Below are 27,982 nucleotides of genomic sequence, written 5' to 3'. Positions count from 1 at the left end.
GTTGGGTTACTGTACAACGGTACAAACTCGTTGGGTTACAGTTATGTATATGTATATTCTGTTTTCTGTGACTCGGATACTGTGACAGTAAAATTTAGTTCTGAGTATTTCGTTTCCAATATTCCAGTTGATCTGAAAAGTAAATTTTTATCGTTGAATTTCATTTTTTTAGTGTACCTAGTGATTAGTGTACGTTGTGTGTGATTAATTCATTTTAGCTGTTCTTATGGAGTTTTTAATTTTAAGATTGAATAACAAAATTTACGATGTTTGAGGTTTCACTGTTTACTGTCTACGTTGCTGAATAGCTTACCGTTACCTTCGGAAAAATTGGTTAATTCTATTTGTTGGTGTAGTTAATTAGTGTAAGTTGATAAATTTTATGATGATTTCAAGTCTTTACATAGATTATGTGCTTGGAATAATTGTATACTATACTAGTTCAACAGAGGTGTTGTAAAAAAAGGCGTTGACCAAAATAGGTTGGCTTTTTGAGTAAACCAAATTCCCTTTACTGAATTAGTTCAATAAAATCTATATAAAATCAATATGAACTGTATTTTTCATAAAAAATCAAAGCTATTAATGAAATTGTCTTATTTGTAATACAATTTAGGGTTATTGTTAATTTTTGTTCAAATTAAAAGCGATAAGTAAATATTCCTATAAATGTAGGATACCTAATTCTTTTGTCAATGAGTAATCGGAACAACAAGTAGTAGACAGGGGAATTTCTGACTTACAATGATAATCATTAATTGTAAGTCTACATTGAAATTACCATTAATATCCATTCAATTAATTGATCAAAAGTATTAATAACTCATGTCAAGCAATTAAGAACTACATAATTTGTTGTTGGTTATCCAACTTGTTTCCACTATTATTATCACTATTAAATTTTATAAAACTTTCAAGTGAAAAAGCACTCACATTATTTGATGTGGCGACGTCCGTTTCGTGCTGGTATCGCACATTTTCAAGCCAAACAGGAACTGAAGTGTTTAAGGATATGAGGGTGAAATTTGGTTGGGGTGGAGGGGAGTTTTGGTGGTTAATGGAGGAGTATTTAAATGAGTTTGTCAAACAGGGTGTGGGAGGAAAAGTTGATTTGGTCATTTAGAATATTGTTTGGTGTGTTTGTATATTTCAAACTGTTCTAGAACATTTAATTTTCTGTTTTTGTGGGAATAGTGGAGTATTTCGAGGTTGTTGTCTATGTCAGGGTGTGTGTGGTCAGTGGAGATAATGTGTTCTGCAAAGGTGGAATGGGAGGACGGATGGGTAATGACTCTTGTGTGTTCTTTGAATCTTATATTGAAATTTCTAGCTGTTTTACCTATGTAGAATTTGCTGCAATCTCTACAATTTAGCTTATAAATTCCTGGTCTATTGTATTGATTTTGAGAGGTGTTGTGTGGGGACAAGAGTTTTTTGTTCTGTATGCAACCTTGTATTTTATTTTCTTGAATGATGCTGCTATTTTGTAAGTTTTATTGTTGTGGTATGTGAGGGTGACGAATGCTGTATGATTATCAGTGTTGTATTTGTCAGAGTTTTGTGGATTGTTCTTGTTGTTTTTAATTTTTTGTAGTAGTTTGTCAATCATTGAGGGTTTGTATCCATTTTGTTGTGCAATATATTTTATTGTGTGCAGCTCAGTGTTGTAATCTGTGGTTGTCATTGGGATATTTATTAATCTGTATAGCATGTGGTTGTAGGCTGCAAGTTTGTGTTGGATAGGGTGATTAGAAGTGCAATGGATTGTGGTGTCGGTTGTTGTGGGCTTTCTGTATATTTTGAATGTTTTGAATGATTGGTTCTGTTTTGTGATGGTGAATCATGAAAAATATCAACAAAAAACATGCTATACAGATTAATAAATATCCCAATGACAACCACAGATTACAACACTGAGCTGCACACAATAAAATATATTGCACAACAAAATGGATACAAACCCTCAATGATTGACAAACTACTACAAAAAATTAAAAACAACAAGAACAATCCACAAAACTCTGACAAATACAACACTGATAATCATACAGCATTCGTCACCCTCACATACCACAACAATAAAACTTACAAAATAGCAGCATCATTCAAGAAAATAAAATACAAGGTTGCATACAGAACAAAAAACTCTTGTCCCCACACAACACCTCTCAAAATCAATACAATAGACCAGGAATTTATAAGCTAAATTGTAGAGATTGCAGCAAATTCTACATAGGTAAAACAGCTAGAAATTTCAATATAAGATTCAAAGAACACACAAGAGTCATTACCCATCCGTCCTCCCATTCCACCTTTGCAGAACACATTATCTCCACTGACCACACACACCCTGACATAGACAACAACCTCGAAATACTCCACTATTCCCACAAAAACAGAAAATTAAATGTTCTAGAACAGTTTGAAATATACAAACACACCAAACAACAGCCAAACAATATTCTAAATGACCAAATCAACTTTTCCTCCCACACCCTGTTTGACAAACTCATTTAAATACTCCTCCATTAACCACCAAAAATCCCCTCCACCCCAACCAAATTTCACCCTCATAACCTTAAACACTTCAGTTCCTGTTTGGCTTGAAAATGTGCGATACCAGCACGAAACGGACGTCTCCACATCAAATAATGTGAGTGCTTTTTCACTTGAAAGTTTTATAAAATTTAATAGTGACTACATAATTGCTTAAAATGAATTTTTTTAAAAGAAAGGTTAATTTTTTTTTATATTCTATCATAAGTTTACAGTATTGTAATAAAAAAAAGCAAGGACTACTTTAGTGTGGGCCGCGGAATTCAGCATTGTGACCTACATAGGCCTAAACAAATTTTTACATAAGATTCTACTAGGCTATTCCATTGTAGTCATGTATGGGAAGGATATAAAAAATTAAAGTTGATAAGAAATTTTTGGCTAAATATTTGTATCTCAGCTATTGTTGGCGAAATCGACAATGTGTTACATGGCTGATTTCGTTTTGACCTCCCCTATCGATCTATGTGTAGTTATCAATGCTTGATTTCGCGGCCCATATAGGCCTACCAAAGTGCAGCCAAAATTAAATTTTCATATTTTATTATATTTTTTACATTAGATGAAGTTTACCGGTACCGACAGTGATACCGTTAAATAGGGACCAAAAGTACTTTGAGGAAAATATACAATGAACGCTCTACTTAGTTGCTAAAAATTTTATTGGATTATTCATTTTTAATGCATTTATATAGCCCACCGTACTCTATGTTCTGGTTTCATTCTACTACCATGTTTTTGTGCAAAATTTTTGAACGTTCCAATTTTGTCTCATTAATTGTAAAGTTAATTTTGATTAATAGAGCAAGCTTCTGCAATATAACATGACAATTTTTATTATTTATTGTAATTGCTACTTATACTTAATCTCTAAATTTCTGATAATAATATGTTTTTATAGTTTTCATTTTTTGTAGATAGTAAGTGACTCAATAAAAATAAAGGTAAGTAAATTAAATTAATGGCTGATCAATTCTTGCAAATTGAAGAAGTAACGTCTGTTGTGTGGATGGACAATGTCGTCTGTAGGATCGCCTCTTCATACATCAAGTCAACAAACAGTTGAGCTGAAGTGATCTAGTTGTTCTAGAATTCATCCGTTCGAGTGATTCTATATCTCGGAGGACTCGTGTCATTCGCGTGCGTGCCTGCCACTCACGTCGTGCGGTTATTCAGGTGGCAGTTGACCTATATTTATCGAACTTTATTTCGGTGTCGGAACAAACTATGTGGCGCCGGAACGAGTTCGAGAATGTACGCCTCTCAATTATTTTAAGCGTCCGGTCGAAAATGAAAGAACCATCGTCGCCCGGTGTCTCCAGTCGGAAAAGTCGGTGGAAACTTTCGGTGTGGTCCGGCACGCTCGGAGCTGATTCGTGATCTCTCGAGATGTCGACACAATTTACGCTCCCGTTTTCGTCTTTCCGAATTCATTTTAATTTCGGCGTTATGTTTCAATGCTCGGTCGGTTCGGCTTGTTCAGTTTTCGGCCAGTGAAATCCGCAAAAATATGGACTTGGCTGTATGGTTTGGTAAGGTTCCTGATTCAGTATTCATGTTACATTGAAAGCAGCAATTACACAAATGTTTTTGTTTACATTTTTCCTGTACTGTTTGGCATACTAATTCCCTTGAAATGTATTAATTTTCTTTACACAAAAATTTTGTCAGGATAGCTAAGATTCTCTTTTTTGGGGGAAGAACTTGTCAAGACTATTATTACACTTATTTTTATTAAAACTGGAACAATGAACTTGATTGAGGTCATGATCTTGAACATGGGAAAGTGAGTACTTGAATGTCATGCTCTCAGTACTAGAACCAGTGACTGCTTGAAACTTGCTCCACTAACTGGCCTCTTCTAATAGTTCTGTTTATACTTCCTGTGGATCCACTCATCTCTCATCATCATAGGGCCTATTACCTGCGCACAAGTCTTGGGCTTATGTGGGATAATCATCACTAAAAAATGGAGCTGAACTAACTTTCATATCTTTCAGTGGAGAATAAACTAGATTGATTTCAAATAAATTTTTTCCGATCAGTCCTATACGAAATCATGTAACTTATTCTACTGAATTTTATTGATAAATATTTTTGCAGTTTTATGTTTATAAGACAAGTAGAAAATAATATGTTGATAATAAATCTTTAAACTCAATGATAATTGAAAAAATATATAAATTAGAAAGGTTTTTCCATCAATCTCAATCTTGAAAAAAATTATTACTCATGTATACGATTATGAACCAATTTATTATTCCACCATATTTAAACAATTATTTAGTATGCCAAATATAATCTAGTAACTTGTAATCTAACTGTTGACTTTCAATTCTGTGCATTATTCATGTATTGTAAAAACATGGAGTTGTAAAAAATGTACCTATCAATCGTTAAATTTTAGTTATAATTCATGCTGTATTTATTGAATCTCATAAACGGTTCCAATATACATTGTTTAAAACTATATGTACAATTATTGATGTTGGTTAGCATATTTATTTTATTTTCATAAATCCATTAGGTACGGTAAATGTTTATTATCAGTTGTGAATCAAAAATGACAGTAAGTTATATAGATTTGAAACAGTATTATTATATTGAAGACTAGAAAGTTCTCTTTCCACTCCTCAGCTTCTGGAATGCAATCTGGACTAGTAAAGTAATTTCAAAAGAAGTGTAAAAAGAATTGAAGTTTAAAGAAGTATAAAAGAATTGTAGTGCTCAATTCAACTTACAAAAATTTAATCATACTAGGTATTTTGTAATAAAAATTAATTTTGACTGACTTGCTTTCCAACTAGATAATAAATAGTAGGCCTAACTAAAAATTGAAGAATGGTAACGTTGAAATGATTAATTATTCCATTCCTGTAATTTCATTGAATAATTGAGGATTATGTGATCAAAATGTACTGTAGAAAGCTTTGAACTCAGGTTTGTCAAAATTATTATATGTGTTTTCAATTGCTATGAGCTCCACTAATATTGCAATAATTTTCCACTACTGTAATTATATAGAGGGCGTAGGTAGAATAATGACTCAAATTGACAAAGCCTAGCTTCAAAAATGTTATTTTATATGAAAATACATTCTCATAATACCAAATTTCATTGTATTTTGGGTATTATTCTTATGAAAACTCAACGACATGTTTGTGTAAGAAATTTTAAACCGATTTACTTCCATAATAAGACTAATGAATAAACTATTCATAAATTTATTAAAAAATTCTAGCTCCTTTCAGAAATACGTTTCTTTAATTTCTATTTGCAAGCAAACATTGGAAAAATATTGAGTTGATACTTGAAAACGTTGAACCAACTATAGGCTATTTTATAATATTTTTTGTCAATATTTACAAAAAGCTTGATAAACTTTCCAATCACCTTCAATTTTGTTGCCGTGTTTTCTAAATTAGATCAGCATTTAATCAATTTCTCGGCCAGACAAAACATTTCAATGTATTTTCTTTATTTTTAGACAATGTCGTCCAGTTCGCGCCGTTTGAGTATGGAAAGATCCCGTCTGCGAATGGACAGCTACTCTTCAAATGCCGGCGGAAGATCTAGAAGTAAGTGACTTCTACTTAAAACTATATATATATATATTATTTATATGAAAAAATGTAACTGGAATGTAGTATTCAAATCCAAGGCATGAGTGCCTGAAGATGCCTCACACCAAGGTCGTCATTCGTTTGAAAACGTTTTACTTTCCAGTTTTATTTTGTGTCATTCTTAGCATGTAGAAAAGTAATTTGAACTTCAACACCATAATATGGTGTAATACATTCAAAATATTCATCAATTGTGAGTGTATTCTTGAACAATTTGTTTTAAGTAGTATTCAAAACCTGTGTTCAAATCAATCATTCAGAATTACACAACTCTCAGAAAAGCACCACAGGCTCAAATCCAAAACGGTTCCAATTCTAATTAATACATTAGTCCAAATGTAGTCAAGTTACTAATGTGATGATTGATTTGTGATGTATGTCCGAGGAACGGTAAAACTCAATTAGTGCAAAGACTTGAGAAAAGTACAGTACTGGATTCTCAATTATTCAACTTTATTTTCTAATATTTTCTTATTCTTGATTATTTCACTCAACTTGGCACTCTCTTATTCTGTCTTCTGAGTAAAAAAGGAATCTGTATAAAATAGTCTTATCCAGCATAAGAAGTAATTTAATTGTAATGATTTTTTTAGACTCTCCTCCTCGACGAAGAGAACTTGACAACGTGATGAAGAAAGCTCGCAAGGAAGGGCCTGACAAGAGCAGCTATTGGAATAAGAAGCTTTTGGAAGTCGAGGAGAAAGATCCCAACAGGTACTCATCTACTTGATCGCCATAAATATGTTAATACTGTTTTTTATTTTCAAAATTATTTCTTCTTCTTCTCAGCCTTTTCCCACTCAGGTGGGGTCTGCGTTTCTGGTCAGAGGCCTCCAGGAGTCTCGGTCATGGGCTTCGTTTGGTGTTAGTCCCTTCTCTACAGGATCTTGGGCGATACAATTTTCTCATTTCTTCCTAGCTCTTCCCCTCTTCCTAGTGCCTTCGACATATAAGTGAACGATCTTTTTCCCACATAATCGTCCTCCCTTCTCTCCACATGTCTGTACCACTGCAGTCCTTTTTCATCCATTTTCTATAATGTTTCTGTAACCGTCATTCTGTTTCTTATCATTACATTTCGAATTCCATCCCGTCTAGTTACGCCGGAACTCCATCTCATCATCTTAATTTCAGTGAACTCAAGTCTGTTCATGGACTTTTGCCAACATTTTTTATAAATTGTAAAAAAGGCTACTGAAATAAGATATGAGTACTGTAACGTATAACAGTCTAGGTGTATTGTAATAATAAATTGTAACAGTCTCATCACTTCATGTAGAAGGAATTTCCATTCTCGAAAAAACAAATTAAAGAAAGAATTTTTTCTTCAAGATAAAAAATGGCAAACATTGAATAAAAATATGATAAATTAGAAAATTATATAGGCTACTCTCGATGGAAACGTATGCGGGAATCTATGTTATTCTACAGTTTGACTCGATAAAAATGTGCTTATGAACTATAAAAATGAAAATATATATCAATATTGAATTTAAGCCTTAATTTTAATACTTGGAGAGCGAAGATAGGGCGCAGCTGGCCCTCTATTACACTTGACCCTCTGATACAATACTAATTCACAAATCAACACAAAACATCACGAACAAATAGATTAAACTTATGGAAAACATTAATAAATCTAACAAAATAAAAAATTTAATGTTTCAAATATCAATTGAGAAAAAATCATTCATTCAACTAGAATGATTAACAATTAGATTATAAATATGACTTTCTATTTGATATACTGTTAAATGGTTCTGTAATATTTGATTGTAACTGCAAAGTTGTAGAACCGAATCTGAGAAAATAGTACAACTACTTCATAATTACTGTTCAAGCAATGATAGCGAACAGTTGAATACATTTCCAAAAGATGTGTACATAGAATTTAATTCATGACTTGAATCAATTTTCCATGTTCCATTGGTACATTGACTTATGACTGGATTACTCATTAGTCAATAACTATCCATTACTAGAATCCATATTTCCGTTACTCGTTCCATGAAATGACAATGCTCATTACTAAACACTAAATTACTTATGACTGAATATATTAATAATCAATAGATATCATTTTTCAATCGAACATGCTTTGTGAAAAATTTATTGCTCTCCACTTTCTTTTGCATTATGGCATTACTCTATCAAATAATATGGCTCTAAATCAATAGTGGATCAATTATTGTTATATTGCCGACATCTGAATTCGTTGTTTAATATCGTATAAGTATAATACAGAGTGATTCAAAATTTATATCTCAATTTCAAATTATAATCATCTTGGAAAACTATGCACACAAACCAATTTCACATCAAATTACTCTTATTGAAGCATTAGAATTATTGAAGCATGGTATATTATAAGTGTTCCATATGCCCACCTGTTTAGACGATATACACATCTATAAAGTAGGTTTCATACACCATGGTTTGTGAAAATGCACAAAAAGCGTTCAGTTTAGGTAAATCTCGTTCATAGCGATGCCGATGAGGCAACTTTTCATGTGAGCTGTAAAGTCAACCGTCATAACTTCGTATATTGGAAACCTGAAATCCCCATCAAACAGTGGAGCATGAAGGAGATTGGCCTACATAAACATTTTTGTGCATTTTCACAAATCATGGTCTATAGACCCCAATTTTTTGCAGAAGTCTCAAAAAGAGGGCACCTATAATAAACCAATAGAAACTTGATGCTTCTGTGAGTAATTTGATGTGAAATTGGTTTGTGTGCATAGTACCATTTTTTAAGATAAATATAATTATCAGAATCTGGTTTGTGAAAATATTTAAGAACTGAAAATATTGTGAAGTGAAAAACTACAAGACATAACCTATTTCGTACTGTGTGTAACCTAATCTAAATTTGGAAAAATAAGGTAACCTTGTGCTATTCCTCTCCGTATCATTTTGATGATGTACTAATTGTATGAATAAATAATATGAATATGAATAAATGAAGAAATTGGGCATTCATTCTGAATTATTCTGTATTATTTCTTTCGTAGTAAAGTAACTAACTAGTTTTGTTCATAATCTTAGTGCAATTGCTTATTCTATTTTATGATTTATGTTTGGCATATGAATGATGCATCATTAATTGAATTTAGATGGAGACACAGCGGCTTCAAGGAGCTGTACGGCGGGGCCGGGGGTGGAGAGGGTGCGGAAGGGGGGAGAGGGGGGAGCCGATCGCGCAGCAGATCACGCAGCTTGAGACCGCGCTCCCCTCCCCCCTCCAGTGCGCGCGCCTCATCGCCCTGGAAGAGCAAGGGGGGGTCGGGGTCAGGGAGAGCGCGGTCCCCCAAGACACGACCCAAGTCGCCGCCCGCCCGCTCAAAGCCAAGCAAACGACCTACCGCACCGCCTGCTAGGGTATGTGTTCTACTCCATGGCAATAACGTTGCAATTCTTGGCCATGATAACGAAGGAATTCAATTAACAGAACAAAAAACATGAATTTACAGAACGTGTAAAACGGGTCATTCACTATCCATAAGTTTGGTTTAACTACGTGGGGTCACCACGTGGGATCTTTCACAACTCACGCTCCGGCTGGTTAGTCAAACATTCCCATTCACGTTCCAAATCAAACGTAACTAGGCTCTAGGCGGCTGATGTTGCGTGGTCGGACAAGGTCAGCAGGTGAACAGTTCACCGGACTTCCGACAGCATTCGCCCCGCCCACAACTAAATTCACGTTTTGACGGACCTCAAGTTAGGTTTTTGTATCTTCAATTTTTTTGTTGTTTATTTTTTCTTCGCTGCTCTATTTGAGGTTAAATCATTTTTGTACCATTAAAATTTGTATATTTCCAGTAGTTTATTTATCGTTATTGGTTGTTAGAAGCTGATAACAAACAGCTATTCTTTGTTCGAAGCCTCTCCCTAACTGATAACACAACATACATGACGAGCATGTGTGTGTACACATATTCACACTTGTCCTGTCATTATAGACCACCCTGATAGATTACTTGCATAATATCGAGGGTTACATAAAAAATGCTACTGCTCACCTCCAAAGTGTAATAAGTCTTCCGATGGACTACTATTCAAGTTTCCCAGAGATAGTGTTGTTCAAAATAGATTGTACTTTCAGATGCCCCACCCGATGTGACATATGAAACGGCCATATTGAGTTGACTCTAAAATCAACATTGGTGTCCAGGCGTCTTTCTTTAGACCTTGTTAATAGCGTATACTATAATTCATCAATATGGTTAGAATCTCATCTGTAGAGCAAGTAAGAGGTCTTGATTGTCTCTTTGAGCCTCATTTTTATATATTTATCATTTTCAAATTATAATTCAACTTCTGGACATCTGCAGGATTACTGAATACGAATATGCATATACATAATATTTATATTATGGTGAAACATATCCAAATAATTTTCCACTAAACAACACCTTGCAATTGGTAAAATCATATCTAGCTACCATTCGTAGTATAATATATAAATTATAATAAATATATTATTATCATTATTGTATTGTTGTTTTATTTCAGGCAAGATCGGAAAGCTTGTCCTCCGGATCTGTAAGCAGCTGCTCGGATGAATCATGCTCGGTTTGCTCACCAAAAACCAAAAGAAGACCTCCACTTCCAAAAGACAAGGAGCGTGAGCGCGAGAGAGACAAGGAAAAGGACAGGGAGAAAGAGCGAGAACAACGGGAAAGGGAGAGAGAAAAAGAGAAGGAAAGAGAGAGGGACAGGGAAATGCGAGAGAAGGAAAGAGAGCAGCGGGAGCGGGAGCGTGAACGTGAGAGAGAACGTGAAAGGGCCAAGGTCGTAGAGTCACCTCGGCCCGGCCTACGCTCAAGGTATTACAATACATTTAGTATGTTATAATCCAATAATATAGTCTACAGTATAATCCATACTCTGCCAAAATCACTCATTAATTTTTGTGTTTTCTATTTCTATTTTACAATTTTTTGCTAAAAAATTTACAATTCCATCTTTTTTATTGTTGTGCATATCTATAACATTACAGGAAAAAATTTTAGGTTTGTTTGCCATAACATTTTGCTCGAAACTAAAGGAAACTGGAATGATTTGAAACACCAGATCACGCATGTAACTTCCCCTATTTTTTTTAATTTGGAAAATCACAACGGAAGTGGAGTGAAAAATTTGTGATCGCACAGTAGCCGACTCCCGGTGGTTCGAAATGAACCATTGATAATGTCCTAGTATTTTCTAATGCAGTAGTGTAAAAAATACCGAAAATTATTATCCGAGATTCATCCATCCCATCAACCATGCATAAGTCCCAAACTAATGTCGAAGTCACCGTTTGCAGGTCTCGTTCATTTTCGGTGCCAAGATCCAAGCCCGAAAAGCCACGACGCAAGACCAAGCAGAGGAAAAGAGACAAGGAAAAGGACAAACGCTCGAAATCATCATCCAAGGTGAAATTTTTTCTTTACTATTCAAATTATTCTGCAAGTTTACCTTGTATAAATTTATTTGTTAGACTTACATATTTATATAGCTCTGTCACCTGAAGAACCTATATTAAAAGTAGTGCCATTCCAGGTAAGTCTAAAATTGTTATTATTTGCTAAGGGCCTCATTATTCATGTATTTATAAAGATCATAAGTAGGAGAAATAAGATTGAGATCACGACTAGATAGTGACTAGATCCACACTGTAGGTGGATTTTTATATATTATATTTCGTCAGGAAAAAAACCTAAAAAATCTTGTACAATGTTCAACTTGATGCGTTCCACTGATGAACAACCTTCATAAGAATCATGATTTATATTCATTTATAATAATTTATGGGTTCAGAGTGGTGCAGATGGATCGGGTAATTTCAAAATAAATTGTCAATTTTATAGTTATTGGATTGAAATAAAGAGCAAAAAATAAAAGTTTAGGAATTATAATGGAAGTTTTTTAACAACAATTAGCCGAGTTGGTTTTTAAAAATGACATCCATCAAATGCCCTCCTTCTCGAACAACATATTCTTGGAATCGGTACATAACTTTCCGCATTTCCCGTTCAAGCATATCACCATTAAATGTGTAATTTCGTTTTGAATTGCTGCCTTCAACTCTTGAATGGCTCTTTCAAATTGCTCCATGAGTAAAAGTCACATACTTTGAGGTCTGGTGAGCGAGAGGACCACATAAAATCTCCATTACTGGAAATGAAATTGCCAGAGAACAAAGCGCGTACTGCTTGCATTGATATACTAGTGGTATGTGCAGTTGCCCCGTCTTCTTGGAACCACATATTGTCAATCCACAATACCACGAACCACATAGTGAAACCAAAGCACATATTTCGTAAGTGTGGTGATCATCAATTATTCCTGTTGATGTGCTTGAGTGGGCAATGCGGAACGTGAAGAACCCACTCAAAGGATGCGTCGCTCGGGAAAAATAGGCATTTGATGGATGTAATTTTTAAAAACAAGCTTGACCAATTTCTTGCTAATAAACTTCCTTTGTAACTACACGCTGTGCACTCTATTTCAATCCAATACCTTGCCGACTGACAGTTTTACAAGTATTATACAAGTAATAGTTGACTTCACCTCTGTATATCTTCAAACTACCTAATGCAAATCAATACTTCTGAAATGTATTAGATTTCATAAAGATTGTTTAATCAATTTGTATCTAATTCTAAGAAGAATATAAGCTCAAATTGTGTTCTTTGGTAAAAAAAAACATTGTGATAATCAACTGGCAGTTGAGTTTGAAAAATGTTTTAAAAACAAACATTGACTTAATGAAGACTAGGTATTTCAAGTACGGTAGTAGAAGATTATTTTTTAGAACGGGTTGTAATGAATTGTGGATCTATAGATTTGAAGATTGATCTGTTGCTTGATTGCAGCTCGATTCTATCATAATCATATTTTATATCAATTTCTGAGTAGTTAAGAAGGTGATATTGTGTTAGTTATCTAACCACAGGCTTATTAAAAATCCATATACCGGTTTCGGTTGTTACACCGTTATCAATCTCTGGTAAACTCAGGAGTTTAGTTCGGACAATATCTAGTCTTTTTATTTACTACATTTTATTTCTGTTAAACTCTTATAGACCAGACCATATTATTACTAACTAGTAGGTAACCCGTGCTCCGCAAGGGTTTTTTTTAACTTTACAAAATGAAAACTTGACGTAATGAAATATTGGAAAATTGAAAATAGGCCTATAACCATTCTCGGTTAATATAGAATCTTTATGCAAAATTTCAAGTCAATTTCCCTATTTCGTACGTTTATAAGCCAGTTCTTTCCATTAGCATAGTATAGGTGATGGATGGATGGATGATTTATCATAATCTTTGAATAAGAATAACTTTTGAACGGTTTGACAAATCGGTGCTGTTTTCACCATTTATTTTCTCTTGAAATTCTATATCGAAATCATGACTACCTTCCAATTTAAAAAATGAATTTGAATCCAAAATGGCGGTTACAAGATGGTGGACCAAAATTTTGATGTGACAGAAAGTCAGTTATTTTTATTCGAATAGAATCCCCAATCATACCTATCAATGTACCTAGAATACATTGAATACAAGTATTCAATACAATGTATTCTAGGTACCTTGATACCTATCATCTAATCTCCCTTTTAAAAGAAATTTCCAGCTGTTTCTATACACCAACTGGAAGCATGACAAATTGAAAACTTGATGTAAAATGAAATCTTGAAGAATTGAAAATAGGCCTATAAGCATCCTCGGTTAATTAAGAATCTATTATACAAAATTTTAAATTAATCAGTTGAGTAGTTCAGACGTGATGATGCGTCAAACATAATTTTCCAATTCCTCACGTGTATAAGCCAGTTCTTTCCTTTATTATAGTATAGTGATAATAGATAGATATATAGATAGATAGTACGATACAACATGAAACCTATGTCTATTTCATTTTTAGGCCTACTGGTGGCAAAATTTTACATTATATAACTATCAGATAAAATCCAAGTTCAATTGAATGAAAACAAATTCCTTCAAAAAATAATATATAATCTTATTACGCTTTGAGGGAAAAAATTAAGTTGAAAAAATTTGGAAGAATGTGGACTCGATCCGAGAAACTGTCGCTCCGAAACCGAGTGCTCTACCATGACGCTACGGCTCCGCTGGAAAATTGTTGTCTTTTAACAACATTATAAACTCCTTATAAAAAACATTTCAGGCCAACAGCAATGTATGCTGTATGGAACTACATGTAGCATGAATGAAATTTGAACATTAATTCTGAAAAATCTAGAAGGAAAATTGAAATTTGGGCTTCGAGGTGCACGAGATTGATACTTTTAGAATCTATCTGCAAAATTTGGAGATCTAAACCATTCCAGTTTTTTCGGTATGCAATCCACAAGATGACATGTTTTGATGCGAACAAACACAACCCTACTCTCTCTTATTATATAGACTAGCAGGTAACCCGTGCTCCGCAAGGGTCTATTTTAAAACTTCACAAACTGAAAACTTGACGTAATAAAATATTGAAAAATTGAAAATAGGCCTATAACCATCCTCGGTTAATAAAGAATCTTTATGCAAAATTTCAAGTCATTCAGTCCATTAGCTCAGACCTGATGATGCGTCAAACATAATTTTCCTATCCCGTTACATGTATAAGCCAGTTCTTTCCATTATTATAGTATAGATGTATTATTTATCACTATCTTTGAATGAGAAAAACTTTCGAACGGTTTGAGAAATCGATGTGCGGTTTTATTTTCTCTTGAAATTCTGTATCAAAATCATGTATTATATGACTACCTTCCAATTTAAAAAAATGAAGTTGAATTCAAAATGGCGGTTCCAAGATAAGATGGCTGACCAAAATTTTGATGGGACAGAAAATCAGTTATTTTTATTCGAATAGGATCCCAATCATACCTTTCATCTAATCTCCCTTTCCAAAGAAATGTTCAGCTGTTTCTATACAACAACTGGAAGCATGACAAATTGAAAACTTGAAGTAATGTAATCTTGAAGAATTGAAAATAGGCCTATATCAATCCTCGGTTAATTAAGAATCTATGCAAAATTTTAAGTTAGTTGAGTAGTTCAGACGTGATGATGCATCAAACATAATTTTCCTATTCTGTACGTGTATAAGCCAGTTCTTTCCTTTATTATTAGTATAGATTCGGTAACTGAAGAAAACATAATACTTAAAAACTCATAGTATCATATTGATTTTTCTTCAATACATCTATTTTAGTATCGATTAGATCCTCCTCAATTTCGTTTTACCTACAAATACCTACAAATTCGTTTCACTCATAATTTGTGTGTAATAGTAGGCCGACATTATAACTGAAGAATATCAATTATTACGGTACTAATTTTATTATGATCTATCTATTCATGCATTTCTTATGAATTCCAATGACACAGCATGAAACCCATGTCCATTTCATTTGTACTGGTTGCAAAATTTTACATGGAATAATCAATTGATGAAATCTATGATCAATCTTAATGAAAACAACTTCCTTTAAAAAATGATTTATAATAATACGTTTCAAGGGAAAAAATTGAGTACAAAAAAAAACTGAGGAATTCGGGATTCGAACCGAGGAACACTCGCGCCTCAACCGAGTACTCTACCGCTAGACCACGGCTGCGTTCAAAATATGATGCCTTGTACTAACGTTATAACTTCTTTACTTATAAACAGACACATTTTACAACAATGTAAGCCATTCTGTAGAAATTTTCATGTCCCATAAATGGAATTTGAACATTAATTCTAAAAAATCTAGAAAGAAAATTGAAATTTGGGCTTCGAGGTGCACGATTTTGATATTTTTAGAATCTATGTGCAAAATTTGGAGATCTAAATCATTACCGTTTTTTCGGTATGCAATCCACAAGTTGACATGTTTTGATGCGAACAAACCCAACCCTACTCTCTCTTATTATATAGATTGAAGAAGAGATTATTAATGTATGATTGGAATATTGGCAGCAGTCGAGCAGTCGACGTCGCCGGCCGACGATCAAGGTGGAGCGTTCTGATTCTGAGCGGTCTTCGTCGGAGTCGGGAGGACCACGACTGACCCTGTCGGAGCGCTTCGGCAAGATGGCGCAGTGGTCGGTCGATCGCGACACGGAGCTGCACCGCAACCTGCGCATCACCGCAGGCGACCAGCTCCATGTCGAGATGGACAGTCCGACTGAGCCTCCCTCAGCCGCCGCCGCCGCACTCCCAAACAGGTCACTTGCCACTTCATCAAGCTTTTATCTATTTATAAGTCATGTCTGAGGTATTTATTAAACATACAACTCTTTATAAAGAGTGTCTTTAACACACGAGTTAGATGTAGAGTTGAGACTCATGTGAGCGTACAAACAAAGTACAGTCCTACTGTATTAAATTGCTGACTTGTTAGGTTAGAAATCAACCAAATATTAATCAATCAACTATTAAATCAACAAATATATTCCTATATGGAATATGATTGAAATGAAATTGTGTAAATAACTATTTTATTCATTACATAGGTTGAAAAATACAATGACTGAAGTGTAATAGTATTGTATGACGAAGCATATGTTAATGCTACTTAAATGTCTCACTAATCATTTAAATATTGATTACTGTTTTCTGAGTAACTACTATGATTGGTTAATTTTCTTGCTTAAAGCAGAGGTATTGCCTCATTTCCGGATGGAGCTTGGGATGATGTGAGGTTCCGCTACACTCATTACAAAGAACAAGGATATCTGCGAGATCTAACACTGCAGGACTATATCAAGTGGGAGGAGTGGTGGTATAAATACCAGGATTGGCTCGAGAACGAACGCTGCTATGATCGGTAAGTTTCTGTTCCTGTAGCTTTGACTATCTTTAAGCATTTCTATATCAACGAATTTCCTCCATTGAATTCGATAAAACACATTTTATTGAAGAGCTTTAATTTTTTAAAATAAAAACTCCAACCCCATTTTCTGTTATTTCATCATTTCAATACTTTATTACAATTATGCTAGGTACCAATTCTTTTCACCAGTTGGTTGGTCTTAATACCAGAGTTTTTGAAGTAGTCAATAAAAATGTGCTTTACATTTTCTAATATTCACTGTAGATGTATCCAATTTATTATAATATCGTCGCTTACGTAACTACAAGGCTAGAACCATCAGGTGATCAGCTGTTCAAAAGCGTACACTTCAACCCGTGTTTACATTGAAAACCCTATGTTGAATGGAATTTTTCGTGAATAAACGTTAATAATTCAAGTGATAATCACTTTTTCGAATAAAGACTTGTTATTTCATTTTTCCAATTCAAATTTTAACCTACATCATAAATTTCAAGGGTAGTTATCATTGAATTATATTAATATTTTTAGTTATTGGTTAACCAATTTGTAGGTTATTTGTTTCAAGATAGCTTATTCAAATTCAAACTTACTTCTTTTACAAAAGTATTAAGTTTAGCAGAGTCATGGTTTATAAATAACAATTATCATGTTATTGAACAACAATAAATTATAAAAACATTGTTGATGAACTAAATTAGTTTCTTTTTGACGAATTTATGTACGATGTATTTACGGGTGCGCTCTACTCTATTCGGAGTTTAAGACTAAATTCATTATTATTTCAAAACGTTCAAGTAAAAAAGTGTTGATTTTGAATCGTGTAGGACAAATATTATATATATATATATTATCAAAGCTTTTTTAGACTTAATATGATTCATGTCTGGCATATACATTTAATAGAGAATGAGTTACAATTTATAAAATAGTTGGCGTGCTACCAATTTCTCCTAAATAGGTTGGATAGCATTTCACACCTATTAACTTAAAGGAAGTTAACGGCTCCAAAATGGTAGATTCTTGATAAACTATGAATGGATCTATTGCTTATGAATGAGAAATCCAGTTTTCAGAGCAAACCAACTTATAATCTTCAGAAGAATTTTGGCAATATACAACACAAATCCACAAAACAATACCTTACACACTTAAGCATCTAACATCATTACAAGCTAAATACTTATCCATTTATATAGTTGAAAAACAATGGCTAAAGGCTTGTAGACACACAAAACAATTTTATACAAAATTAGAACACCATAAAACTGTTCAAAACTCAATTTAAAACATTAAAAATTCAATTAAACAGAAAAATATTCAGAGAACACAAAATTAGAACACATAACCAGCCACCATTTTTTAGAGAGAAGGACCTAACAAGTACAGAGTAAAGCCCCACCTCAAAACCAGTGTCGACGTCATGAACATGTCACCGATATTAAATTCCAAAGAATTATAAATTACAAGTTTAGAATTTACATTTTACATTTGTTCTCAATAAAACTTTATTTCGTAACTGTTATTTTAAATTTATATATATCCTCTATATTTATAATGATCTATTTATCTGTTAATTCTGTTAACTCAGTTTCGGTGATACCATGGAATGTGCAACACAATTATTTACGATAAATTCTCAGTTAAAAAGTTGTCCGCATATCGATTAATCTGATATTTACTATCAAGTTTTATAGATCTCGAATTGAAGATTCGATTTTAATCGAGAAAAAATTTAATATTACATAGTGTACCCTGGTAGGTCTACAAAATTAACTGTATAGTTTAACATCGTAATTTTTTTATTAACATTGTGACATTAATTTTACAATCATGAATAATATATCAATTGAACTACTGTATATACCTATATACTTTCTTCAAAGTTTAGAATCATTAAAACTGCCTGTATCGTTTTGAATTACGGTATGTGTTTCCTCTGATCCCACAACTGTGAGTAATTGATAAAGCAGAAGTTATTAAAGATAGTGCTGTAATTCGAATAGCAGAGCTTCAAAACGGAATGAAGTATGAACATATTAGTTTTTGACATTATATTTTATATTAATATATATTAGGTAGAAGTAAAATGACACTCATTCTTTCACCCATTAATCTATTTACTCACCCGGATAAGTAAGAAAATCGTGTTTTAAGTTGATTCGTTGTTGATTATCCATATTTTTTACCAATATTATTACAATGTATTGTATTTTGATAACTTTAAACTGAAAAAACTCATTCTTTTGGTGTAACGACGACCGTTAAGTGCTGGTGTTGTACATTCTCAAGCCAAACAGAAACTCGAAACGGTCGTCGCCACACCAAAAGAATGTGAGTGTTTTTTCACTTTAAGGTTATCGAAATGAAATATAGTTAATGTTCAACCTTCTACAGGCGCACTAAGACACTACCTCCGTAAACTCGGAGGTGTAGTGACTGAGACCGTAATTGAAAAAAATTCAAAGACGACCAATACGGTAATCGCTTTTTCAAGAATTGACAGAAAAATGTTGAATACAAGTTCAGTTATAGGGTCTAGAAATTCAAAATAACTAAACCTTATTGACTTCTATATCGCCCAGAATAGGCGATTTTTCTGCGTTTTCTTAGCTTTTTAAAAATTCAAGAGAAAATTCTTACGTTTGGTACAAAATTTCAGGTACAGGTAACTTGAGGTGTATTAGTTATGTAGGCTATTGAAAGGGCTTAGAAGGTGTGCTAGAAATTGGCGTTTCCAGTGTTTATCTGTGTTTTATCAGGATTTTCAAAACTAAATGAGCAGAAAATGTTCAAATTTTATACAAATTTTTAGCATATGAAATAACAGTTCAAGGAATGAAATGACAAATTTATAGCAACACTGAATTGGGTTATTGCGCTATAATGATACCCCTGCCATTTAGCAGATAATCTTAACTTAGCTGGGGGACTCTAGCCTTTGCATGTTAGAAGATACCATCATAAATATTAATATAATTTGTGCAAGAGCGCGCTTAATTATGTATAACCAAGCGTGCAGACGAGAAACGTACAATTTCTGAAAAGAGCAAAAGGAAGACTCACACTGTAAGCGTGCACTTGGTTGCGTTCAGTGTAAACAACGTGTTTCAATAGCATTTTTCAAATTTTGTTTTTCGGGTCATGCATGATTCGACGTAAATTTGCACATACCCATTCAATGTGATCATATCCTTATTCTCATGTATCAGGATATTATTCATATTATTACTGTTGTGACCAAGAATAAATCTTTCAAGTAGTATCCTACCAGAGCGTCAATAGACATATCATTGGTTCATTACCACTATTGAAAAATATACATAGATTTTTCATGATATGACATGGTCTTACATATGATATAAATAAAAAAACTCTGATATCTCACTCTGCAACAAATTATTATTTACTCTGTATCGATCAGCCATAACCCATAAAGAACACTTTACTTACCGGTACTTACTTCCGATGAGTAAGATGTATTGCTCACGGTCTTGGATCGGGGGAATCGTCAAATTTTCAAATTGTGTCAAACTCTCTTTGTTAAGAGTAGAAACAATTAGATAAAAATGATTTATATAAGTTACTGGATCAGGCTGAATATTGAAATCTTTTACTGAGTAAGCTAACAGTATAATCATTGATCACATATTTTCGTTTATAATAATATTGTTAGAAATACCGTACTGTATGTTCTGTTTTAATACTAAAGATAACCTACACTGCAAATGTTTTCTATTTTAAGCCATTCTTGTTATGATTTGAGAAGAATTCTTATTCCAATAGTGACTTATATAATAAAATGAGTGATAGCCTACCAATTTACCTTTTCAAAAAAATTATGTTTAATCTAAAAATTTCTTAAATCTAATAAAGTTATAAAAATATTAGCATACTACAAAAGCCCGTGGTTGTAATTCCTCTCGTAGAAATTGAGCAATACTATAATCAAAATTGAAAAAACAATAGGTAGGCCTAATTCAAAGCTCAAGCAACTCAACTTTACACTATATTTTTTGACAATAATATTGAAAAACGTGTTTGAATTTGAAAAAGCTAATTTAAAACAAGGGTAACCTACAAATTGGTTAACCAATAACTAAGAATATTAAGAGAACTCAATGATTAGGCCTACTACCCTTGAAATTCATGATGAAGGATAAAAATTGTATTGGTAAAATAAAATAACAACCCTTTATTCGAAAAAGTAGAGTTCAATTATTAACGTTTATTCATGAAAAATTCCATTCGACATAGGGATTTCAATGTAAACACGGGTTGAAGTGTACGCTTTTGAACAGCTGAACTGCTGTATGTTCTGGCCATGTAGATCTAGTAGGCGATGATATATAGCTTAATATATTTTCGAATATGTCATTTTGGTTTAATAACTAACTTTATTATGTTCAAAAATACAGGTATTTGGGCCATCCTGTATCTAGCACTAGGAAATTTTGCATAAAGAAATTGCTTCTAGACTTCTCTTATGTATCCAAATGATATATAAAAAAATCAGAACTACAATATATTTCAATCATATCCCCTTTTTTATGTCTATATGTCCATATTGACTGGACTATTATTAGTTGTGATTAGTTCGATTTCTAGTCATCATTAAATAAAAAAAAATCTAACCAAAAATTCATTAATAATTAATAAATAACAAGCCTGTTGTTTGTCCCGATTATTATATGGTATGAAATAATATTGTATCCACAAAAAAATTATGAACAACAATTATTTGACGTTTTTGTATTTATTTTAGTTTTTCGTATATGGTTTTATGATTGTGTTTGTAACATTAACATTCTATCTTTTCTACTGGCATTTTATGCTTGCTATCATTTTTATTACATCTAGAATCCATGAATATCGACAGATTAGGAGTATTCACAATCTTGAGTTAACCAGCTAAACTGTTATTTGACATGTCAATCCAATAGTAGTACATTACAAAAAAATGTAGCAGTTGATTCAAATAACAAATAACTCGACTTGGCCTCCATGCAGATGCTCGGTTTAAACTGCGTCTAGCTCATCAATGGTTTAGGCCCACCGCAAAGTAGACCCACGCTAATCCACGAAAAGCAACCCACGCCGTGGGATGTTTAGTAAACCAGTGCTATAGAATTATTCATAATCAATCAGCTGACAAGTGGATTACTGTCAACACAAAGTGAACCCACTAACATGGCTACCTCGACAAAAGCATAGTATAGCCGAAAAAAAACTGTATTAAAACAATATAAAAATTTTGTAGTACCCTTTATTTTTTAAAAACCATCTTTTTATTAATTAGATTTATACCTATCAAGTAGAGAAAAAATCACGTTGTCTAGTTGTTATATGAATTTCTTGATTTCTTTTCTAAATGACTGATATTACATTATTTTTCTTGTTGTTACTGGAAGTGAATTGTCTCAACTTATATTGACTGGCCCTCCAACCGCAGAAATTACGAAAAATTTGTGTTGCCAAAAAATTAAGGAAATAAAGAAATGATAACATCGCCAAAATATGATTCTCTTATAAATATTACTTCCCTTAGAATTAAGGGATGTCGCAATGAGTTAGATTGATGGACTCAAGCCACATTACATGTTATTTTTGTGCTTGTTAGAATTATTTCTCACAAGTATTTGACACAACTAGTGTCTCTTACATATATGTTTATATAATACCTATTTATATAATATTATAGTGCACCGCCTACCTACTCTTCTATCTTTCCATTCACTTCAGAGACCCTATTTTTCTTGTCGAACGTTTTACCTATTGATGTAAACTTTGCTGATATGAGTATTGTAATCATTTATTTGATTATTATTATCATTTTTTACTACTTTTTGAAAGTATCAAAACAATTTTTTTCGCATTACGAAGTTCCTAGATTATATTTTTAATAGTACTTTTACAATTGACCGAACACATAGCTGAATAATTATTATTTATATATTTATTCATTTATATTTTATTTATTTTTTGTATGAGTCTCATTGACGTTGAACCCCTTTAGTAAGCGTATTACTTCTTGTCAATGAATTTAATCATATCGAAATGATTTCATCTTTTCAATTCCATCTCCGATTCTTTCTTCACTCATATACGTTCCCTTACATATCACTCAATCTGTTTTCATCTGAGTGCTAGTGGTGTGAATGATGTAACTAGTATGGATATTCACCTATTGTTGGTACATGTAAACAATTTTCTTCGGAGCCTATTTCTATTATTTATTCTAAGTTCATTTGGATCTATAAATGATGAAAGAATGTAAATATTTAATTGGCATTACCGAGATAAAGTCGTGTTTTGTGACTGATGCCGATAATCTTACGATAATTCACCAAAATATTCGCAGTCTTAATAAAAAATTTGATGCATTTATTGCTTACATTAATTGTTGGAAAGTGAAACCTAACATAATGGTATTGACTGAGACGTGGTTTCAGCCACTTGATGACACGTCTCCGTTTAATATTGATGGCTAAATTGGCTATTTTGCGGGCAGTAATGTAACACGAGCTTTTGGAATTGCAGTTTTCGTATCAACCAATAAGGGGATTAATTGTTCAAGATTGGATGTGGAAATTCAGGGTGCTGATTCCATTTTGTTGAAATTCGAAATATCTAACTATTTTTTTAATGTTTTAAGTTTATATAGATGGCAAGCTTTTTGTATTGATACCTTCTTAAATTATCTTGCTGGTGGCTTCTTGGAGAATGACAAAGGCAGCAATAACTCTACAATTTTAGGTGATATTAATATAAATATTAATGACATAAACAATGATAAGGCATTCGAATATTTGGAAATGCTGAGCTTTAATGGATTTGAATCTCTTGTCAACATTGACACTCGAGTGACTAATGTAAGTTCTACCTGTATAGATAATATTTTCTTCAAATCAAAATTCAACACTAATCAAATACATAGCGCGGTAATTAAATCAAATACCACTGATCACAGAGCTGTATCAGCTTCATTGTCCCTTATTAAAAACACAAATGATAATGATGTGGTTCCACAAATTAGGAAAAAAGTAGATTATAAGAAACTAAATAGTTAACTATTAAAGCATGACTGGAGGCGTGTTCTCGCCCATGATAATGTTGATGTAAAATGTTCTGCTTTCATGAATGTGCTAAATTCTTACAAAGACGATGCTACTACTCAATTTTAACCTCATAACCTCTTTTGGACTAATATGTAATCAAAATTCGGGAATGAAATAGTAAGGGCTATGAGCCTGTTTTTTCGTTTCCAATCATTTTATGAGTTGTTTTGTCATTGTTAAATAAATAAATAAATTTTCACAATTGCAATCGAAAAAAGCATTATAAATTTCTAAAGCCATGGATGATGAATAGCTTGTGCTTAGAAATAAAGAATCGAGACAAACTCTATAAAAAACGTTCTAAAACCCCACATAATGTGCAACTTGAAATTGATTTTATTACTTCTAAAAATAAAATATTCAAATTAATTAAGGAGCAGAAGGTGAAATATTTTTCTAATTTGAAAGCCTACCCTACCAAGCGACAGTGGGAGATTATTAATAGTTACTGTGGTCAATCATCCTCTAAGAAAAAGCCAATATCTTTGAATATTGACTTTAAGCCAATTGACTTTATTGACTTCAAGCCAATATAAAGGCTTAAGACTTTAAGCCTTAATATTGGCTTTATTCAAAGCCAATATCTTTGAATATGTGATTTTGGATGAACAGGTTCTGGCAGATAAATTCAACGATTATTTCATAAGAATTTCTGGACAAATTGTGTTATCTATAGCTGATTTAGATGATGCTACAAAAAAATCGTATGAACGCAAATTCAAAACTTATCGTTCTTGTAATTATTTGTTTTTAAGTCCGTTCACTCCTGACGAACTGTTGTATGAAATAAATTCATTGAAAAAGGGCAAGTCTCCAGGTCCTGACTCAATTTCTTCTGAACTTCTCAAGGCTACTTCAATAGTTCCAATTCTATGTGATATCTTCAATACTTCTTTTTTGGAGGATAGATTTCCTGTCGATCTGAAAATTGCCAAGGTGATTCCCATTTTCAATTCTGGATCGCATACCGACATTTCTAATTACAGACCAATTTCTTTGCTTTATATTTTTTCTAAATTACTTGAAAAACTACTCAAGAAGCGATTAATCGGTTTTTACAAGCAATTCAAATTTTTCAATAAGCAAAGGTAGATCATTGCATTCTTTTACGCAAATTGCATGAATCTGGTATCCGGGGGGTGGCCTTTAGATGGATCGTGTCATACCTGTATAATCGTAGACAATATGTGTCCATTGGTGAATTTAGTAGTGAATTGGCTTTGATCACTTGTGTTGTACCTCAGGGATCGGTATTGGGTCCGATCCTTTTCCTGATTTACTTGAATGATCTCTTTTCCCATAACTTTCAAGGCTCTTTGACTTCTTTTGCAGATGCTACTGCGTTAGCATATTCTTCTGACAGTGATATAAAATTGCAAAATATGATGCAGCTGGATCTTAATGACATGTGTTGTTAGTTCCAATTTAATAAATTAGCACTAAATGTATCTAAAACTAAATATATAAATTTCTCCTATCAGCTCCTTTCAGTTTTCCAGTTTCTCTTAAATGTCATAAAGTTGGTTGTAATAGTGTGTCGTGTAGCTGTAATGAGATAAATCAATCAGATACAATAAAATTCTTAGGTTTGATTCTTGAATATAAATTAACTTGGGACTCCCACTTACAGAAAATAATGATGTATTTCATGTTCTTGATAAGACGATTTCATCACTTGAAGCAGTTTTTCCCTAAACATTTTTTACGGATTATGTACTATGCATTTTTTCATTCTAAGCTTGTATACGGAATTTTCTGTTGGGCATCCATTTTTGTTTTTCATTATAAAAGGCTTGTAGTGCTCCAGGAGTCTGTAATAAGGATTATACAGGGAGTTAATAGGAGGTCACATACATTTCCAATTTTAAAGCACTGAATATTCTACCACTGAGACACACTTATGTGCTGAAGGTTCTGTCTTTATTTTATCAATTAAGTGGTAACAGATCTGTTTCAGTATATAACAATGATGTTGAAATTTCTGTTGTAACACGGCAAACTACTCAAATGATTGTTAGGCTTCCCAAATCGAACTGTACCCTGTTTCAGAGGTGTTTTCTTTTCCTTGCTCCGAAATTTTATAACTTACTACCAACTGATTTGAGAAGAATAAATTCCCATAAAGACTTCATGAATAAAACTAAGCATTGGCTATGGCTTCATTCGCCAGTTGAGATTGAAAGCTTCTTTAAGGTTTTAAGTTAATAAGTTGCCATATATATCCACAAATCTAATCAACCTTGTAATAATTACTGAATATTCCATCAATTTATTCTGTGTGATACGTTTTTATCTCGATGATGTCACTAATAACTGTCTTTCTGTTGAATTATTCTCAATAATCTATCGTAATATTTCCATTTATGCTCTTTTATTTTCACTACACTATGGAATTGATTGATATTTTTACTATATTCTCTGTAGATTGATAGGCATTATCGCTCATTTTCTACAAATGGGTGAAATTTATAATGGTAAATGATAGGTACTAAAAAACCTTGTTTTGTATCTATGTGCGAGCTTACACTCAATCATCTTCATTACATCATACTTAATTTCTAAATCTTTCTTCTTCCCAACTCCTTTTCCTAGACCTACTAAATCTTCAACTATATCAAGTTATAAAATAAATAATCTTACTTATAACCATTGGATCTGACTCCTATTCGCGGACAAAGTCCAGTAACATACTGTACTTTTTGTGAGTAGTATCTTGTTCATTTGTAACTTGTCGTGTTATACTTTTGTTAATATTTTGTATGAATTTCGAGTGAATAAAATTTGATTTGATTTGAATCGAAAATTTAGAAATAGTGAAAACTTTCGTCGTGATATGAAATTGAATACATTTATTGATCTGCTACACAAAACACCATGATGGAGTGCTATGTCAGGTCACCTTGCTTGTTTTACAATAGAAGTCAACTCCCGTAGATCATATTCATACTTCTCTATAATTTTTAGTAAATTAATAATTGTGTTGTGCAAGTGAGAACTTTTTGTGTATAGGATTGTTGAACTAAACATTTTTGGCATATTTCATTTATTCATTTATTTGTGCAACCACCCGTTTGATTGTATCCAATCTAAAGACCATTTATCATTTATATAAATAAATTATTTCAACTTTGAAATGTCCTCTGCTTCTTATAGTTTATCTTTTTTCAATGCTATTCTATTGTTTTTTTCAGGTATCACATGTACAGAAGAAGACTGTGAGATAAAGCGCTTATAAAGTTATATGAATTATATTATTTATTTATTCAATTAATACAATCTCAACTTTTAACAAGTTGAGTACGGTATTTATTTACTATTTACTAATTCTCAGTTTTAGTAAGGAATGCCATCCTGTAATATATGAAAATTAAGATATCAATGTGTACTATTTGTAAGCTTTAAATTATTGCATACTAATGTGATGATAAATTCTTATTTATAAGTAATGTGAAACTAGTTGAATGAACATTTTCAATCACTATCAATTATTATAATATTATATCATGACAAAAATATCACTTCAACTAGATTTATGTTATTGTCCACTCTAGATGAATATTTGCATACGCGTATTGAATTGGCAGTGTAATCTTGGCCTGCATAAGAATAATATATCCACTATATTTATTTATTTCATACAAACATTAATTTATATACCTCCAATGAATGTGTTGAATTATCCTGTATGTATTAGGTTTCTCATTATGTCTACTTTCGAGTTTATCTAGCCATAGAAAATTTAAAAAGACAGTTGACTTGGACAGTTTGATAGAGTATAGGAGCCTTAGAAATAGGGTTAAACAGGAATTACGGAACTCAAAGAATAGGTATTTGAATTCGTTTATGACAA

General features: G+C 32.7%; 1 protein-coding gene across 11 annotated transcripts; it reads left to right on the top strand.

Moving 5' to 3' along the window:
- Positions 1-27,868, top strand: LOC111044440 (splicing regulatory glutamine/lysine-rich protein 1). Of its 11 annotated transcripts, none has more exons than XM_039428139.1 (10): positions 59-365; positions 3,474-4,088; positions 6,044-6,134; positions 6,773-6,893; positions 9,296-9,560; positions 10,698-11,011; positions 11,494-11,602; positions 16,162-16,406; positions 16,841-17,008; positions 27,324-27,868. In XM_039428139.1, the coding sequence occupies exons 2-10, from the start codon at positions 4,014-4,016 to the stop codon at positions 27,349-27,351; spliced, it is 1,416 nt and encodes a 471-aa protein (XP_039284073.1). In that variant the 5' UTR covers positions 59-365; positions 3,474-4,013; the 3' UTR covers positions 27,352-27,868. The 11 variants fall into 11 exon arrangements, with proteins under 11 accessions (XP_039284080.1, XP_039284078.1, XP_039284079.1 ...); XM_022329595.2 differs by having other exon boundaries at positions 16,159-16,406; XM_039428138.1 differs by having other exon boundaries at positions 3,458-4,088.
- Positions 27,869-27,982: the final 114 nt, after the last annotated feature.

This window comes from Nilaparvata lugens, chromosome 5, assembly GCF_014356525.2.
Source record: "Nilaparvata lugens isolate BPH chromosome 5, ASM1435652v1, whole genome shotgun sequence".
Classification (NCBI taxonomy): domain Eukaryota; kingdom Metazoa; phylum Arthropoda; class Insecta; order Hemiptera; family Delphacidae; genus Nilaparvata; species Nilaparvata lugens.
The sequence above is the reverse complement of the archived record's forward strand: the minus strand, read 5'-3'. Positions and strand labels throughout refer to the sequence as shown.

Coding starts and splice junctions, on each gene's coding strand:
- LOC111044440 (XM_022329595.2), top strand. CDS start 4,014: ATGCTCGGTCGGTTCGGCTTGTTCAGTTTTCGGCCAGTGAAATCCGCA. Junction 11,603..16,158: donor GCTCGAAATCATCATCCAAG/GTGAAATTTTTT, acceptor GAATATTGGCAG/CAGTCGAGCAGTCGACGTCG. Junction 17,009..27,323: donor AACGAACGCTGCTATGATCG/GTAAGTTTCTGT, acceptor TGTTTTTTTCAG/GTATCACATGTACAGAAGAA.